The sequence below is a fragment of the Plecotus auritus genome (genome assembly GCF_963455305.1).
Source record: "Plecotus auritus genome assembly, chromosome: 7".
Lineage (NCBI taxonomy): Eukaryota > Metazoa > Chordata > Mammalia > Chiroptera > Vespertilionidae > Plecotus > Plecotus auritus.
This window is the reverse complement of record NC_137774.1, coordinates 103,744,886-103,761,841: the sequence shown is the minus strand read 5'-3', so window position 1 is coordinate 103,761,841 and position 16,956 is coordinate 103,744,886. Positions and strand designations below refer to the sequence as shown.

The 16,956-nt window shown below is 35.5% G+C and overlaps 1 protein-coding gene across 2 annotated transcripts in view; it reads right to left on the bottom strand.

Annotated features, from left to right (window-relative positions):
- Window positions 1-341: 341 nt before the first annotated feature.
- The window catches only part of DTWD2 (DTW domain containing 2), a gene marked incomplete at its 5' end in the record, with an annotated part of 95,043 nt that continues 78,428 nt past the window's right edge, over window positions 342-16,956 (bottom strand). The window contains 2 exons of one of the 2 annotated variants that reach the window (XM_080678722.1): window positions 342-1,267; window positions 7,759-7,887. In XM_080678722.1, the coding sequence (XP_080534848.1) occupies window positions 1,097-1,267; window positions 7,759-7,887 (300 nt within the window). In that variant the 3' untranslated portion in view covers window positions 342-1,096. The remainder of the gene's footprint in view (window positions 1,268-7,758; window positions 7,888-16,956) is intronic. The other variant, XM_080678723.1, reaches the window with a different exon arrangement.

Genomic DNA, 16,956 nt, shown 5'->3' with positions numbered 1-16,956 from the left:
AGGAAGGCCCAGGCTGGCAGCCTGCAGTCGCTAGGGACCCTACCCATGCATGAATTTCATGCACTGGACGTCTAGTAGTTAATAATACTGTACTGAATATTTTAAAACTGCAAAGAAAGTAAACGTTATGCCCAGCCAGCATGGCTCAATAGTTGAGCATCGACCTGTGAACCAGGTGGTCACGGTTCAATTCCCAGTCAGGGCACATGCCCAGATTGCAGGCTTGATCCCAGTGTGGGGCATACAGGAGGTAGCTAATCGACGATTCCCTCTCATCATTGATGTTTCTAACTCTCTCTCCCTCTCCCTTCCTCTCTTAAATCAATTAAAATATTTTTTTTAAAAAAAGAAAGTAAACCTTAGTTCTCATCACAAGAAAAAACTATGTATGGTGATGAACATTAACAAAATGTACTGTAGTGGCCATTTTACAATATACAAATATCAAATCATTATGTTATACACCTAAAACTAGCATTATGTCAATTATACCATAATAAAAAAAATTTATGGGCATTAATAGAACATTTAATCACATTAACTGAGTTCAAGTTTAAGCCCTAAAAATACTTAGTTTCCTTATTCTTTATACTGTTTTATGAAATAAATAAGTTCAATCTAAACTACTTGATTATCATTATTTTTGTTACTTATTTTAAACTATAAAGTCCATATATACTATTGCAAATTGATGGAGGTGTCATCTATTACAGGTCTACACCTAATTATCTATAAAACAGTAATGGAAACATTACTGTCCCAATCAGGCACAAGGATTTCCTTCCATTTTAAAAAAGTACTTCTAACCCAGCTTAACAACTAATCCCATTTCAATTATGGACTTGAAAAAATGTATTAGAGGCACATTTTACAAAGCAAATACATTATGAAATCTTGCATTTTACTGAGTCAGTTTAATTCTGCTTGTTTATTTGCTTTCATGGCTATTTGATTTATGTCCTTCTTCTGGTCAACTTTAGTATGCAACCCTCATTCTTTAAACAACCAAAAAACCCCACAGACTTAAGTTGTATGAAAACTTAAGCTGGTATTGTCAGCTGAAGACACCATAAATAGCACCATAAGAACATTTGTGCTAAATTTTAACACTGTTCATTAACAGTTCCATCTTCCTGAGTTTGCGTTTGTTCTTTGGCATCGGCTTAGGATATAATCCATTTTTCAGAAGGTGTTCCTTGCTGAGGCGAATTTGAGCACCATGCTGAAGTTGGAAAGAGCATAAAGCTCGAAGAGGGCGAAGCAAAGTCTGTTAAGATAAAAAAAAAAATACTAAAAATGTGTCTTCTGTGACAAGTTATGATATTCTATCTAGATTTTTTCCTTCAGAAAGAAGCATTATTATCTTAATTATCATTATTATTATTAGCTTTTAACTATGAAGAGCAACAAGTATCCTAATAAATATATGGGATTTCTAAATAAGTAATTTATTTAAATTCATACCTTACATACCACTAAGTAACTCCAGTAAAAAGACACAAATTGATTTTCCATATAGGTGATAAAGTTTGAATTTAGTTTTATATATTAAGATAGTCAAACACCACAAAAGTGTTGTCATTATAATAATTTAATCTGTAACAGACAACAAGAGACCTTTAGATAATAAAGATGAGTTGATTCATTTTCAATAACAGAAAGATACAAGCTTCCTGCTACCTAATAACAATTAGCTGATGGCAGTGATGGGTAAGTGGTTGACTAAAGCACACTAGTACATGGACCACATGCCAGTCAGACACCAGATTTTGGTGCATTCGAAATAATCCTAACTGTATACATACCAGTCCAAATTTAAATACAAGGCCAGCCATTTAACATATGCATGTGAACTGGGTGGATCCACAGGATAACAGAGAGTGGTGGAGGTTATAAACAACTGGAGCATATACCTTTCCTAAAGTTACGCAAATTTTTAAAAATTTTAACTAAAAACACTATACCAGTGCTTCATACCATCCAGAGATTTCAGTGTTTTAAACATATTTTGAATAAGATTCTTTCCTTAAGCCTGAGATCCCTGACCTAATACTTTTAAATAATAATAGCAACACTTGATTGAGCAGTTAAAAAAAAGGAACAACAACAACAAAAGAAAAACTCACAGATTTAACAATAAAAATTTTAAAATGTCTGTGTGGAAAAATTATTCCCTCCCATATACAACATAAGTAGTAGAAAGGGCTTCTTAATAGCTTTAATGTACAATGAACTCTTACAAATTTTAGCAGTCACTAGTAGTTGCTTCTTCATATCCATTCTTTTCTTCCTTATTAACCCTTTGTATGCCATAAGCGTCTATAGATGCTTTAAAAAATCATTTTTCATGAGAATTTTCAACTGAAAATATTCAAGAACACCCAAATTATGAGTAATATATTTATTTTTATAATATTAATTGCAAATTGATTTTTTTAAATTAAATTCAAAATATTGTGGTGTGTGTGGATAGTTTCCATTTTGGATGCGTGGCAGTTAACTGGTTAAAAAAATCAAAAATTGTATTGAAGGTGGCAATGTGCCCAGCTAGTGATATGACATTGGGTAATGACACAGTCTATCCAATAAGATGTAAATGGAAGTCTTTGGGTGGGGCTCCCAGGATTCTCTTTAAAACGTGACAGACCTAGCAGACAGAGGCTTTTGGACTGGAACATGATGGTTAGAGATGGAATAACCACCTTGTGACTACAGGGCAAGAAACATAAAGATTGAACCAAATATATGTATGATAATGAACAGAAAAACAGGAAAAACACCTGGGTCTCTGATGCATCGCCAGCCCTGGACTGCTCACCTCAGCATTTCTTATTTACAGGAGAAAAGAAATTGCTATACAGTTCAACCACTGCAGTAAGTGCTCCGTTACATAAGACAAACATCCTGGAAAAGCTCTGCATGACACTGTTGCAAAAAGTCCCTTAGATTTGTATATGTATAAAACCCTAATATGCAAATAGACCAAACGGCAGAACAACTGAACAAGCAGTCGCTATGACATGCACTGACCACCAGGGGGCGCGCGCGAGCCATGGCGGGTGTTGGCAGCAGGCAGCAGAGCAGGGAACATGGCGGGTGTCAGCCACGGCGGGATAGTGGAGCAGGTGAGCAGAGGTGCCAGACCAAGGTGGAGCACCAGTAATTCATTGAGGCAAGCCTCTGAGCACCAGTAATTCATCGAGGCGAGCCTTTGCTTCCATATGCCATGGGTGCGCCGTGGTTTCGCTCGGCATTCGCACCTGCTGCCGGGGCCAGCCCCACTCACACCCACTGCCGGTGCCTGGCGCCAGCCCCGATTGCTCGGCGCCATCAGTGGGTGTGAATGGCGGCTGCTGGCCCAATCACCCCTCAGGGCTTCTCCACCTCCCCTTGCTCCTGAGGGGCGATAGGGGCCAGCAGCCACCTCTTGCACACGCTAACAGTGACGACCGTGCTAGCATCCACTGTCCACACCAGAGCTACCACTCGCATCCACTGCTGGCGCAGTCCCTGCTTGCACCCACAGCCAGCGCTGGAACTGCGACTTGCACCCGCTGCTGGTGCCCGATGCCGGTCCCAATTTCTCGGCGCTGTCAGTGGGTGTGAGTGGTGGCTGCCAGCCCAGATCACCCCTGAGGGCTTCTCCACCTCCCCCTGCTCCTGAGCGGCAATCGGGGCAGCAGCCACTACTCCCACCCGCTGCTGACACTGGCCCCAGTTGCTCTGTGCTGTCAGTGGGTGCGAGTGGGGCTGGTGCTGTCAGCGTGTGGGAGCGGCAGTGCGGGAGCAGCAGTGGCAGAAGCGGGGCTGCCAGTAGAGAGGGGACCAGGGGCCACAGTGGGAGGGGCCGGGTGGGGGCACAGAGGATGGGCCAAGACCCGCCCCTGTGCCTACCACAGCCTTGCGGCCCACAGTTCCTTTCAAGGTGCACGAATTCGTGCACTGGGCCCCTAGTGTTCTTTTAATTTCTTTTAACATCTTCATTTCTTCAAACAAGACAGGAAATTTGGAGATGACTATATATTACTTTACAGAGTCAACACAGTGGACTGATTGGATTTTGCATCACTGTACTTAGGAAACATATCTAGGACTATGTACAGACTGAGACAATTAAAGGTTCTATTGCAATTTTATGGAATTTATTAAATTCTGCATAGACAGGAAAATACTATATTCCTCTGGTTAAGAGCCTCTAACTTTTACCTCCTGAACATAAGTGTCTATTAATTTTCTGAGGTGATTAAGAGAATGAATTTTGGAGATAGGGAGACCTGAATTAGATCCCCACTCCATCTCTGTGCCAGTTACCAGAACTAGTCACAAATGTTCCAGTCCTCCCTGGTACATGATCAAACTGCATATTCTACCCTCTTTGAAGTTAGGTGTGGCTATATAAGTCGTTTTGGTTAACGGAATGTGAGCACAAATAATGCATGCCACCTCTGGGCAGAAGCTTTAAAGGCAGTATATGATTGACCACCTCCCTTTATTCCTTCTTTGAAGAAAATAGAATGACATGTCTAGATAGTGCATCCATCAGCCTGGTTCCCTAAGTGACTGCAATGAGCAGAAATCCCCTGGCAATCACAATGGATAGGCAGTGTGAGAGAGTCATACACTGTTGTTGTATTATGCCATTCTAATATTGGGTTTTTAAGTTACTGGAGCCTAATTCAGCCTATTTTTTAACTGAATTTATTGGGGTGACATTAAATAATAAAATTATATGTTTCAGGTATAAAATTCTATAGTACATCATCTACATAATTTATTGTGTGTTCACCATCCCAGGTCAAATCCCCTTCCATCACCATTTATCCCCCTTATCTTCTTTTACTCTCCCCCTACTACCCTTCCCTTTTGGTAATCACTATGTTATTGTCTGTGTCTATGAGGTGTTGTTTTTTTTGTGGGAGCTTCTTGCTTAATCCCTTTTTCTTTTTCACCCAACCCTGCAACCTCCCTCCCCTCTAACAATTATCAGTCTGTTCTCTATCTATAAGTCCATTTCTATTTTGTTAGTTTATTTTGTTCATTAGATTTCACATATGAGTGAAATCATATGATACTTATCTTTCTCTGACTGGCTTACTTCACTTAGCACAATGCTCTCCAGGTCCACCAATGCTGTTGGAAAGGTAAGAGTTCCTTCGTTTTTACAGCTGCATAGTATTCCATTGTGTAAATGTGTCACAGCTTTTTTATCCACTCATCTACTGGACACTTGGGCTGCTTTCAAATGTTGGCTATTGTAAATAATGTTGCAATAGACATAGGGGTGCATATACTCTTTCGAATCAGGGTTTCAGATTTCTTCAGATATACATTATATGCATTATATCTGAGGTACTCGGAAGCTTTATGAGAGATGGACCAGATATCAGGAACAAAGAAAATCTTCTATTTATAAAATAAACAAGATAGTTTCTAAAAGGTTACTTAGGGGGAAATCAGTGTTTTGTAAGTCCTTTTGTCTACAGGTACAAAGTGAGTTTTCAAGGACCATTATTACCAACTGCTGGTGCTGAGTGTAGCTAAGGCACTTAGGCTACAGCACAAAGCTTGGCCACATCTGGTTATAAAAGTTCATAAGGTCCAACTTCATAAACAGAGGGGGTTCTATAATAAAAAAGATTCCCAAGTTCAAGATTTCCAAGGTATGAAAACCCTGGTAAATATTATTGCAGCTGATGAAAATCACCAACTTTTAGTTCAAATTTTTTGTCAATCCTATCAGAGGGACAAGGAAGGGCAAAAGGATTAATTATTTTGAGTGCCTGATGTCAGGCAATTACACTTTATCCCATTCAATTCTCACAACACTATGAGGTAACTAATGTTCTTATATTACAGATAAGAAAATAAGCATTAAGAGATTATATGAATTGCCCACCGGCAAAATATAATGATGATAAATGATGAAGTTTTAATTCAAACCTGCTTCAAAGCTCCTATCATGCTAGACTTTCAAGTGTTTGAAAAACTACTCAAGAATAAAGGATGAGGATAAATCAACAGACTAAGAAAGCTATTATTTTGAGGAGCCCTACCTCTATAGAATGAAGCAGGCTGAAAAATTACTACTCTTCCCCCATCATGTTAAGGTTCTATAATGATGCCATTAATTAAAGCAGTGGTTCTCAACCTTTCTAATGCCGTGACCCTTTAATACAGTTCCTCATGTTGTGTTGACCCCCAACCATAAAATTATTTTCGTTGCTACTTCATAACTGTAATTTTGCTACTGTTATGAATCATAATGTAAATATCTGTGTTATCCGATGGTCTTAGGCTCTACAGCAGCGGCTCTCAACCTGTGGGTCGCGACTCACAGGTTGAGAACCGCTAGCAGGGTCACCTAAGACCATCAGAAAACACAGATATATACATTACGATTTTTAACAGTAGCAAAATTACAGTTATGAAGTAGCAATGAAAATAATTTTATGGTTGGGGGTCACCACAACATGAGGAACTGTATTAAAGGGTCACGGCATTAGAAAGGTTGAGAACCACTGAATTAAAGGTTATGAGTGGGGGGAAGGGTTGGCAAAGGAAAAAGAGAAAACACCTTTATGTTTCTCAGAAGAATGTACCAATTTTTTTTTATTATAGCTACATCTGAACAGGCTGGACTTGGGGTGCCCCCACTAAGAAAGCTACATTTTTGCCATCTGCAGTAATAAGCAACTTGGGATGTTTCATTTTGCATTTCTTCTGCTCATACTTTAACCAACTATCTTATTAGTACCTCCCAGATCACACATCTAATTGTTAAACATCCTTTTCCTACTACTGCTGACAAAAGCAAAGAGAATGAGACTATTACTTTGGTATTTTATTTTCCATTTTATTCATAGATAACAATAACAAAAACTGAAGGACCATGTCATCATTCTATATCTTAAACTTAGCCTGTTAAGATATTATACTCAGAACATAAGATAGGTTTCCTGCTATCATGGTACATTAATACCAGAATCATCTACCTTATAAAACCAGGAAAGGGGGCAGCAGTAGCAGCATTAGTAGTAGTACTAATATAAACCCCATCCTGAACCCAGCCCTATTATTTTACAACTATTATTATTAAACCACCACCACTATCAACATTAAAGCGTCTGTTTGGGATTGCAGTGAAGATCAAATTCCAATTGTGAGAGTAAGAGATATACCTCCATAAAGGATTCTTTTTAGAACCCAAAAAGGAGAGGAAAGTTAAGTTTTATTGTTTTTCATAATCCTCAGCCAAGGATATGTTTCTATTGATTTTAGAGAAAGGGAAGAGGTAGAGAGAAAGAGAAGGGGGGGAGGGGGAGAGAGAGAGAGACACACACACACAAAGGGAAAGAGAGAAACATCAATGTGAGAGAGAAACATCATCAATTGACTGGGGATCAAACCAACCTATGTGCCCTGACCTGGAATCAAATCAACACTCGTTTGGTATGCAAGAAGATGCTCTGACCAACTGAGCCAGCTGGTCAGGGCAAGGAAAGAAAGTTTTAAATCTATACACAAAGAATATTATATTTTCCCTTCAAGATTTGAACTTTTAATGGGTCCTTGGTCTAATGGTGACTGATCCAACCAACTAAGCAACACTGGCCAGGGCCACAAACTTCTATCACAGATACATTCTACTTGTCACTTGAGCTACAAACTTAACAAGCTATGTATGTCTAACTTTTCTAGATAAAATCTAATCAAACTCCTATTTTCAAAAACTATATAATCTTTCAAAGATATACCTACCTCTTGTATGTAATTATTTTTCTCTAAGATGGAAAGAGCAACAGCTGCACACTCCAGTGTAGACAGGCACCTATTAGTTGGTTGTGCCCGAATTACGTACTGACTAGAAATGCTAGTTTTTAACTGCACCTGAAACCAAAAACAGAATAGAATGTAATTTCTGTTTTAAATTTAAAACTATAAAGTCTGTGTTTTAAATACTAATTAATTTAATTTCCTTCTGAAATTTCCAGTTTAGAAATATTAAATGTATCAGTATTTTATATATATATCTCCTTATGTTAGTTACTTTCAAATAGTATAAGAGGATACCAGAATACATATATACAAATTCCTCCAAATCAAAAACAAGTAGACTAATAACCCCCTCTCAATGTGCAAAAGAGTGAATAGATACTTCACAAAGAAGAAATAAGAATGGCAAATAAGTATGTGTAAAAGGGCTCAGCATGATTTAATGTAAATTAAGATCACAATGATATAACATTTCATACTTACCAGAACAGTTAAAATCAAAAAGACTAACAGCACCAGGGGAAGATATGGAGCAAATGAAACTCTCTAACATTGTAGTGGCACTGAAAATGGTGTAATCACTTTGGAGTATTTATTTCATGATTTATCCTCCCATTATTTCTCAATATAAACTGATATGTGTATGTCCATATGGGTGTGAAATGTGTATAAATATAGACATACACATATGTATGTATGTGTCCTCTCTTTTTAGATAAAAGGTGACATACTATACATATTTTATCCATGAAGATAATATTTTAACTGAGACCTAATGACTGAGACAGAATTAGATATAAAAAGGCAATAAAAATTTGAATGTCAACACATTTGGCCTTTAGATTCCTATTTTAATTAAATGAACAAATAATTTTATACTCACAAAGCCATATTCCTAGCCCACACTCTGATCAGAATCACATTTAAACATGTGTGGATAGATGAGAATTTCAGCTTTTACTCTTAAACTATGTAAGCATGGGAATTGAAGGTAGTGATATCTAAGTATTAATACAAAGCAACTTATTAAAATCAGGTGTTCTCTCTTATTTTCTTTTTTTTTAATATATTTTTATTGATTTCAGAGAGGAAGGGAGAGGGAGAGAGAGAGAGAAACATTAACGATGAGAGAGAATAATTGATCGGCTGCCTCCTGCACGTCCCACACTACGGATTGAGCCTGCAACTTGGACATATGCCCTGACCAGGAATGAAACCGTGACCTCCTGGTTCATAAGCTGACGCTCAAACCACTGAACCACGCCAGCTGGGCTCTCTTATTTTCTAATATCTCTAAAGTCCTATGAGTCTCTCATTACTTTACACCATTAAAACCCATCCATGGCATCTTGTCCCTCAATCCTTTCCCTCCTTTGTTTCTCATGCAGTCCCCCCATAATATAGTTCTATTAGAATTGCTTTTTGTTCAAAGAATTCCCTTTTACAACTTGTTTCCTTTCTTTCCTCAGAAAGAGGAAGAGAGGAGAAGAGGGGGAAAGAAGAAAGGAAGAGGGGAAGGGGAGGAGAGGGAGAGAGAAAGGAAGGGAGGGAGGGAGGAAAGCACAGTGGGTATCATCAAGATTCACTACATAATGTATTTGGTTTTGGGATACATCTTTTAAAGAATATTTGACTAATAATGTTTTAGATATGATCATAGTAAGATTATTTTACATTTCTACCAAGAGACAAAATGAAAATTAGATGCAGGGAAGGAAAGAGATGGTTGAAAAACATATAGAGTGATGAAAGAAAACGTATGATTAAATAACTGTAAGAATAATTCATGATGTTGATTAACTGTAATTACTAATGGCTTTAATATTTCATCAGGTCAACTAGTAGAACAGAGTACAGACAACTACTGTTTCAATACTCAATTTCAAGTCATCACTGAAGGAATTCTAATAGACAGCTGATTATAACAAAATCTTTATGAAACATGCAAAGTTCACAGTAAGTTTTGTTTATTGGAATGAATTTGATTTTTAAAAGACATTTCTCATTTCGGGGAAGTGTTTTAATTTTTACTGTGACCCACATAGCTATATGAAAACTCAGAATTTGACATTTATCATGTGTTACACTTCAGAATATCCTACACAAATCAGCTCTCTGGGAATTATCCAGTAACTGGATATATTAAAAGAGTAAATAACTAAGATCTGTCATATTATTAATATGCACTAGATCTGTCATATTATTAATATACACTAGAGGCCCGATGCATGAAATTCGTGCAAGGGGCTCAGCCCTCGCATCCCCGCCTGCCTCGGCTGGCCCTCACAGCCCTGCCTGCCTCAGCTGGCCCTCACAACCCTGGCTTCATCTGGAAGGTCATCCAGAAGGTCGTCCAGACGGTTGTTCTGCTGTTCGGTCTAATTAGCATATTAGCTCTTTATTATATAGGATGTTATTAGAGTATGCTAATATGACATTCTCCAAGCTCCTCTTTTTTTGTGCTATTTCACCTACATCACATATTTGATACAATGAGTAAATAAGCAAGTGCAAAAAGAAACACTGTGGATCTATCTTTTTGAGAAGTCACAGGCATCATAACAAATAATTTATCAACGATTGTCTTATCTTCTTAAGTAAATATACAAGAAAATTCAAGGCAAAATTATTCAAAGAAAAAAATTAACATATGATAACATCTTGGAATATAGAAAGAGGATTTACTGAAAGACCAGGATTATTATATCAAACCTGACAATAATTAATCAATCTCAGTCAAGTCATTCAGTTTCTCAGCTCCTCCTCACCTATAAAAATCAACCACTGGCCTCCACTATAGTCACAGCTGGTCCTTGCAGCAGAATCAGCGTGTGAGTCAATCCCTCCCAGTGACCTGCCAACAGCAATCAAGGTTCAACTACAAGGGGGGCACACCGAGAGCACCCAGCTCAAGTGACTGGGTAGACTGTGATCCTAGAGGACACCTACTACAGGAGGCTACTCTACCAAGTCCAGGAGACAGAGCATCTCACCTAATACATAGAAACAAACACGGGGCAGCAGCCAGAATGAAGAGATAAAAAAATGGGTCCCAAATGAAAGAACAGGACAAATTTCCAGAAAAGGAACTAAATGAAATGGAGACCCTGACTGAATTATATGTATATTCTTTCCATCTTTGTTGTGCAGCAAAGTAAAAAAAAAATTGCATATAGGCATACATGCAAACATAGTATTTGTCTATTATTTAAGGAACAATAATCAGCCAATATTTGACCCTGAATTTACTATCTTATCAGCCTAACAAAATGGCAGGGATATAAATAGCTGCTGATTGAAGAATACGTCTTTAAACTCAAATATATAATAACCATTCTGTGTGAGAGCTGAAAAGGTAGTAAAGAGAAATATAACATGCATTATATTTTGTGGTGTTGTGGAATTTAATTTTATTGACAACTGTCCATTTAAGTGTAAGTCAACATATTAAGAGGTTAGATAATACTTATATTTGTTCTGTTAATTACTTTCTTAGACTATTTAAGAGAGCTAGTGAAATCCAAAAAGTGAACTGGTATTTTTTAAATGAATCCATTCAAGCACAACATAAAGTCCTGTGTAATCGCCATTAATGATACAATATGTTCCACTCAGAAAGACAGTAAAATTCTGTCAACTTTGTAGACTGGAAACATGCATAAGTGTTTTCTGATAAATGAATGTTTTAATGACACATTTAAAGCTGAATAATTATCACTCCCAAAAATGATGATGCACTAATAACTGCAATGAAGAATAAAAAGAATATGGGAAAAGAATATGAAATGGAGAATTCTTATCAAATGGCAGGGATTTCTTTTCTATTCAGGAGGAAAAATATTCTGATTTCAAATTAAAAGTGAATTTTCCGAAAGCTTATTCATCTTTGCAAGTGATTTAAATGAAAATTCTATTAAATTGTTAATCAAAACCAGTGACATGTTAATGCCACACTTCTTTGTAGAAAGGCATTAATTATATTAAAAGTATCGCTATTATAATATAAAATATTTAACAATTTGGTTTATTTTGTGGTTTATTATTATATTTTTTTCACCAGCTGCTTAATGAAAGCTTCTCCTGTAGTTTTAACTTACTATTATCTTATTAAGACTCTCATCACTTCTTTAACCCATGAAAAGCTGTGTGTATTTAATTTATTGGCAATATCTAGAACCTAATTTCATCTATATTAATTAGTTCTCTTTCTACTAAACAAGGCCAACATTCTAAGCCAGAGATACAACCAACCACACAAAATCTTTGCAACTATTAGGATGAATTTTATCAATTTTTTAAAATTGATTTTTCAGTTACAGTTGATATAGCATAGCATTTATTTTTAAATAACTTTCTCTCCAATGACAGTACTCAATTTCAAGTCACCATCATTTCTAGCCTGAATGTTTGCAAAGGCCTATCTGAATAATCTTGCTTTTGCTTAAGTCTTCTTATATCATTCTCGTTGTGTCACCCAAGTGATCCTTTAAAAAACAAACAAGTGTGCCTATGAAATCTAACAAATAAATAATAAATAGGCAGTGTTTGGAATAAGAGGCATAAAACGCTGGTCTTCACTCAGAGGAAATAACCAGGGCTTTGCAAGGATGGATTACAGGTTTCTAAATGTTGAGGGAAGCACTGTTTTATCAAGAAAGTAACCTGATATTTCCTCCTAATGTTCAATGGAATATATGGAATTAAAGGTTTTATAGGGCTGCATCATTATATTTGATCATAAAGGAAAAACTGAAGTCATAATAAAATATTTTAAAACACAAACTCTCCCTACTTTCCAGTCAATTTTGCTGTGAACCTAAAATTGCTCTTTAAAAAACAAAAAAAAAAAAACCTGATCACATTATCACTCAGATTAAAATCCTTAGCTTGCCACTAAGCTAAATCCTTAACAAGGTCTATAAATCTTCCACCTCATCAATACTGCTCTCTCCATACTTCCATCACTACATACCAGCCAGACTATGTATGAAATTTTCTCTACCCTTCTCTTTTTGCTAACTACTACTTATCCTTTAGTTTTCAAATACTAGAGAGGTCTTTGTGGACCCCAACTTCAATCAAATACCCATTTTAAGCACCCTTATAAAATTTACTTTAATTTGTAATTACATATTGATCTAACTGGCTGTGTATTTCCCATGATGTAAGATCCATTAGGACATGGACTGTCTGTTTTACTCACCACTGTATTCTGGTGTCAAGAACAGTGCTCAACACCCAGTGGCTGGTGTTCAATAAATATTGGTTAAGTTAATGAACACTGATCACAGCCATTAGAAAACAAGCTACAGTAGGTCCTTGAGTTACGTCGGAGATCCGTTCCTACTGCGCTACCTAACGCAATTTTCACAAGTCGGAACCCACCTACATCACTCACATGGAGCACATACACAGCAGTAATGAAGTGAAACAGTAAAAAAAATTTAAAAGAAAGATAACAATTCCTGACCTTTACTTGTAGTAAATAAATAATAAAAAACATAAAGCACATATGTTGAAATGACAGAACTTTTTTTTTATATAAATAAATGGGAGATGGCGACGTAACCACGAAACGACGTACGTCGAGTCTGAGGTAACCCGAGGACTGCCTGTTTATCTATGAATTCAAACCCAGCAGTTAATACTTAAATTGAGGAGAGGGGGTGACTTTACTGGGGAAGCAGATGTAAAAATGAGAAGTGGACAAAGGATCTGTATAAAGAGGTTAGGGATTAGTGTCTGAATTTAAGCTTATGAAGCTGATAAAATACTACTTTAGTCGATTATCAATTTTTACATTAAAAGGCTGGAATTGAGAAATTTATACTAGTCATAATTTACCTCTTTTGAGGGATGTTATTAAGTTTATATAGCAGGGAGAGCCCACTAATGGCACACAAATCCTACAAGAACTAGAAATTTAGCCAAAAATAGTACATCTGCATTTAAGCTGAGGCATCTATAAAAAGCACGTAGACTTTATGAATCAAATATGAACTCTGCTTAATTATAAAATATGTAGTGTTTATCCTATCCTTTTCTAAGAATATTAAAAGGGTTACTTTATTTTATTCTATGCAATTCTAACATTGTTCTCTATGATGCAAAATCTGAAAATCTTATATCTATTTTCAGCAATTTTTCTAGGGATATAAGAAAAAATCAACTAGAGCAAAACTCAGCATGTTATTGAAATCTACATCAAGAACATAAATAAGTTATCTTTTCCAGACATTATGCTTTAATTCAAAGTGACATTTTCAGAGCACTCATTTGGAGAAAAAAATTATAAAGGGAATAAATATCATGCAATGTTTTAAACTGTATAGTCATATAAAAAAATTAAATGTCACAAAAACTTTTTCAACAACTGGTATCTCCATTTTATATATAAAAATGGAGATACCAGAAAGTTTCTAAATTGTCAACCCAAGAAATATATATAAAGTTAGTATCATAGAAGGTAGTGTTTCATGATCAATTATATTATTCATGATCAATTATATTATTCATGTCTCTAAAACATTTAATGTTTTTTACCATAAAAATGGAGATACCAGAAAGTTTCTAAATTGTCAACCCAAGAAATATATATAAAGTTAGTATCATAGAAGGTAGTGTTTCATGATCAATTATATTATTCATGTCTCTAAAACATTTAATGTTCTATATAAAGTTAGAGTTTTTTAAAAGATTTTAAAATAATCAGACTGTTTTAATAACCACAGAATTTATATTTTGTTCTTTAAAATTAAAATATTTATCATTTTTACTTACTTTTCATAATATATTTAGCTATAGATTCTAAAAATGTGAAATATCACGAAGACAGAGGACACTTGCTGCACAACTTATAAAATAAACTTTTACTTAAAGTGAGTGGTTTTGGAATTGTTTAATAATATTGCATAGGAGAGGATAATTAAGTACTATTGCTGTAACAATATAGTATGTATTAGTTATCTTTTGACCATTCAAAGGTCAACTTTGGTTTTAAATTTACCTATATATTATACCAGTGGAGAATTTGCTGACCCAAATTTGGACTTACTAAAATTCTGATGAAAGATAAAGAGGCTTATCTGGAAGTCTGAAATGAGAGTAAATACTGGGCCTAGTGATTTACAAAAACAAATATCTTTAGCATTAAGTCTGACATGACAGCTTAATAAGATAGTGTATAACACAAGGTTACCATCTTTGTTAGCAAAATAATTGAAAACTTTTACATTTGTGCTTTTACTTCCTATATTCACCAGTGTCTTTTCTAGATATAAAGAAAGGCATGTTAATTATAAAATACCTAAAAAATACAGAAATGAATAATATAAAAAGTAAAGTGACCTGTAATGTCACCACCCAGAGACAATGACTATTTACTAATTTATTCTTCTAATACTTTAGTTTTTAATATATAATTATAAAAATATTTATATCTACAAAATAAAATATGTAATATTTGAGTTATGAAGTATAAGACTAAAACTGACATCCCTGAATCTTCTATTTAAGAAACAGAATATAACCAAAATGACTGACATCTCAGACTACTCCCCACCCCCCAATGCTCTCTACACACACAAATATAAATAGATAAATATATAGATAGATCCATATATCCAATTTCACTTAAGAATGTCCTTAGTAAAACAGTAAAAGTTCTCCTAATAAACTTGACCTCCTCTAAAATAACCACTTAATATGTTCCATTTTAGAACAATCAGGCACACAAGTTATGAATCTAAAAACTATTCAATTGTCACTTGCCTTTTAAAAAAATCCCTCTCACTTAAAATTAATTATTTGTGTAACATCAGACAAGTTATTTAAACTTCCTGAGACTTAGTCTCCTTATATGAAAATATGTGACAGAACCAGCACCCTTACAGTTATAAAATTTTACTATTCTTTAAAAAATAATAATCATCAAAAGCACCCAAGCCAAACTGTTTCTACAATGACAGCATAATAGTGATAACAAAAATTATATATAAACTAGAGGCCCAATGCAAGAATTCGTGCAAGGGTGGGATCCGGCTGGTCAGTCTAATTTGCAGGGCCCCAGTCAGAAAAGTAAAAAGGGTTAAAGACAATATTATTTCAGCTATATTACAGTTGTACTGAAATTATAAGGTTTAAAAAGCTGAATGTTACAACTGCATGTGGATCTACAATTATTTTAAAATCAAAAGAAATGTACGCTTGAAACTTATGTGATTTTATTAACCAATATTACCCCAATAAATAAATAATAAAATGTGTAATTACATTCAATTTTCTAAATGTCTGTGTCAGAATATAAGGATGGAGCCTAATAAAGTTGATCCAAGGGCATATTAAAGTGAGTCACAGAGATTTCCAGTTAATTTGAGTCTTATTAACTGATACTCAGTTTAGCCATGTGCTTGGATCAGATTTTGACAGTCTAGGAAGCCTAAGGGTGATCAATTAAGACTGTGTTCACATATAATTGTACAGATCTATACTTTCACAGCACACATTGTTTAATGTGTTTACCCAGCCACAGGAGATGGTTTCCTGCACATATCCAGATCAATATACTACTTTAGCCTTATGTATATAAAAGATTGGGCCCGAGAGGAATGGCTAAACCTCTAGACATTTTAATGTGACTCTTACTGACTTGACATTACCATCTGCAACTGTGCACATCCTAGCAATAATTTTTAAAGTCTGGACTTTATTGCCAATTACTCTAGCTATGTGGACTTTTGTCTGCTTCACTTAGATTATTCTAGTACTTTACTGAGGTAAAACTGATCTAGAATAAAATGCACAGAATTAAAGCACATGTCATATGTATACATGTGTAGATATCTGTGAAACCAACACCACAATCAAGATAAACATAACCATCACCCTGTAACCCTGTAATCTCTTCTCATCCCTCCCTTTCTCCCCACCCAATCCCATCCAGGCAAGCAAAAATCTTGTTTATGACAGTACAGATTAATCTGAAATCCCTAGAATTTTATATAAATGGAATCATACAGTTATCTGACTTCTTTCACTCAGCATAAGTATTTTTTGATTCATCCATGTTGTAGTATGTATCAAGAGTTCATTGCTTTTTACTGCTCAGTAGTTTTCCATTATATGGGTATACCACACATTTTTTATCTATACCCCTATTGATAGACATTTTGGTTGTTCCTAGTT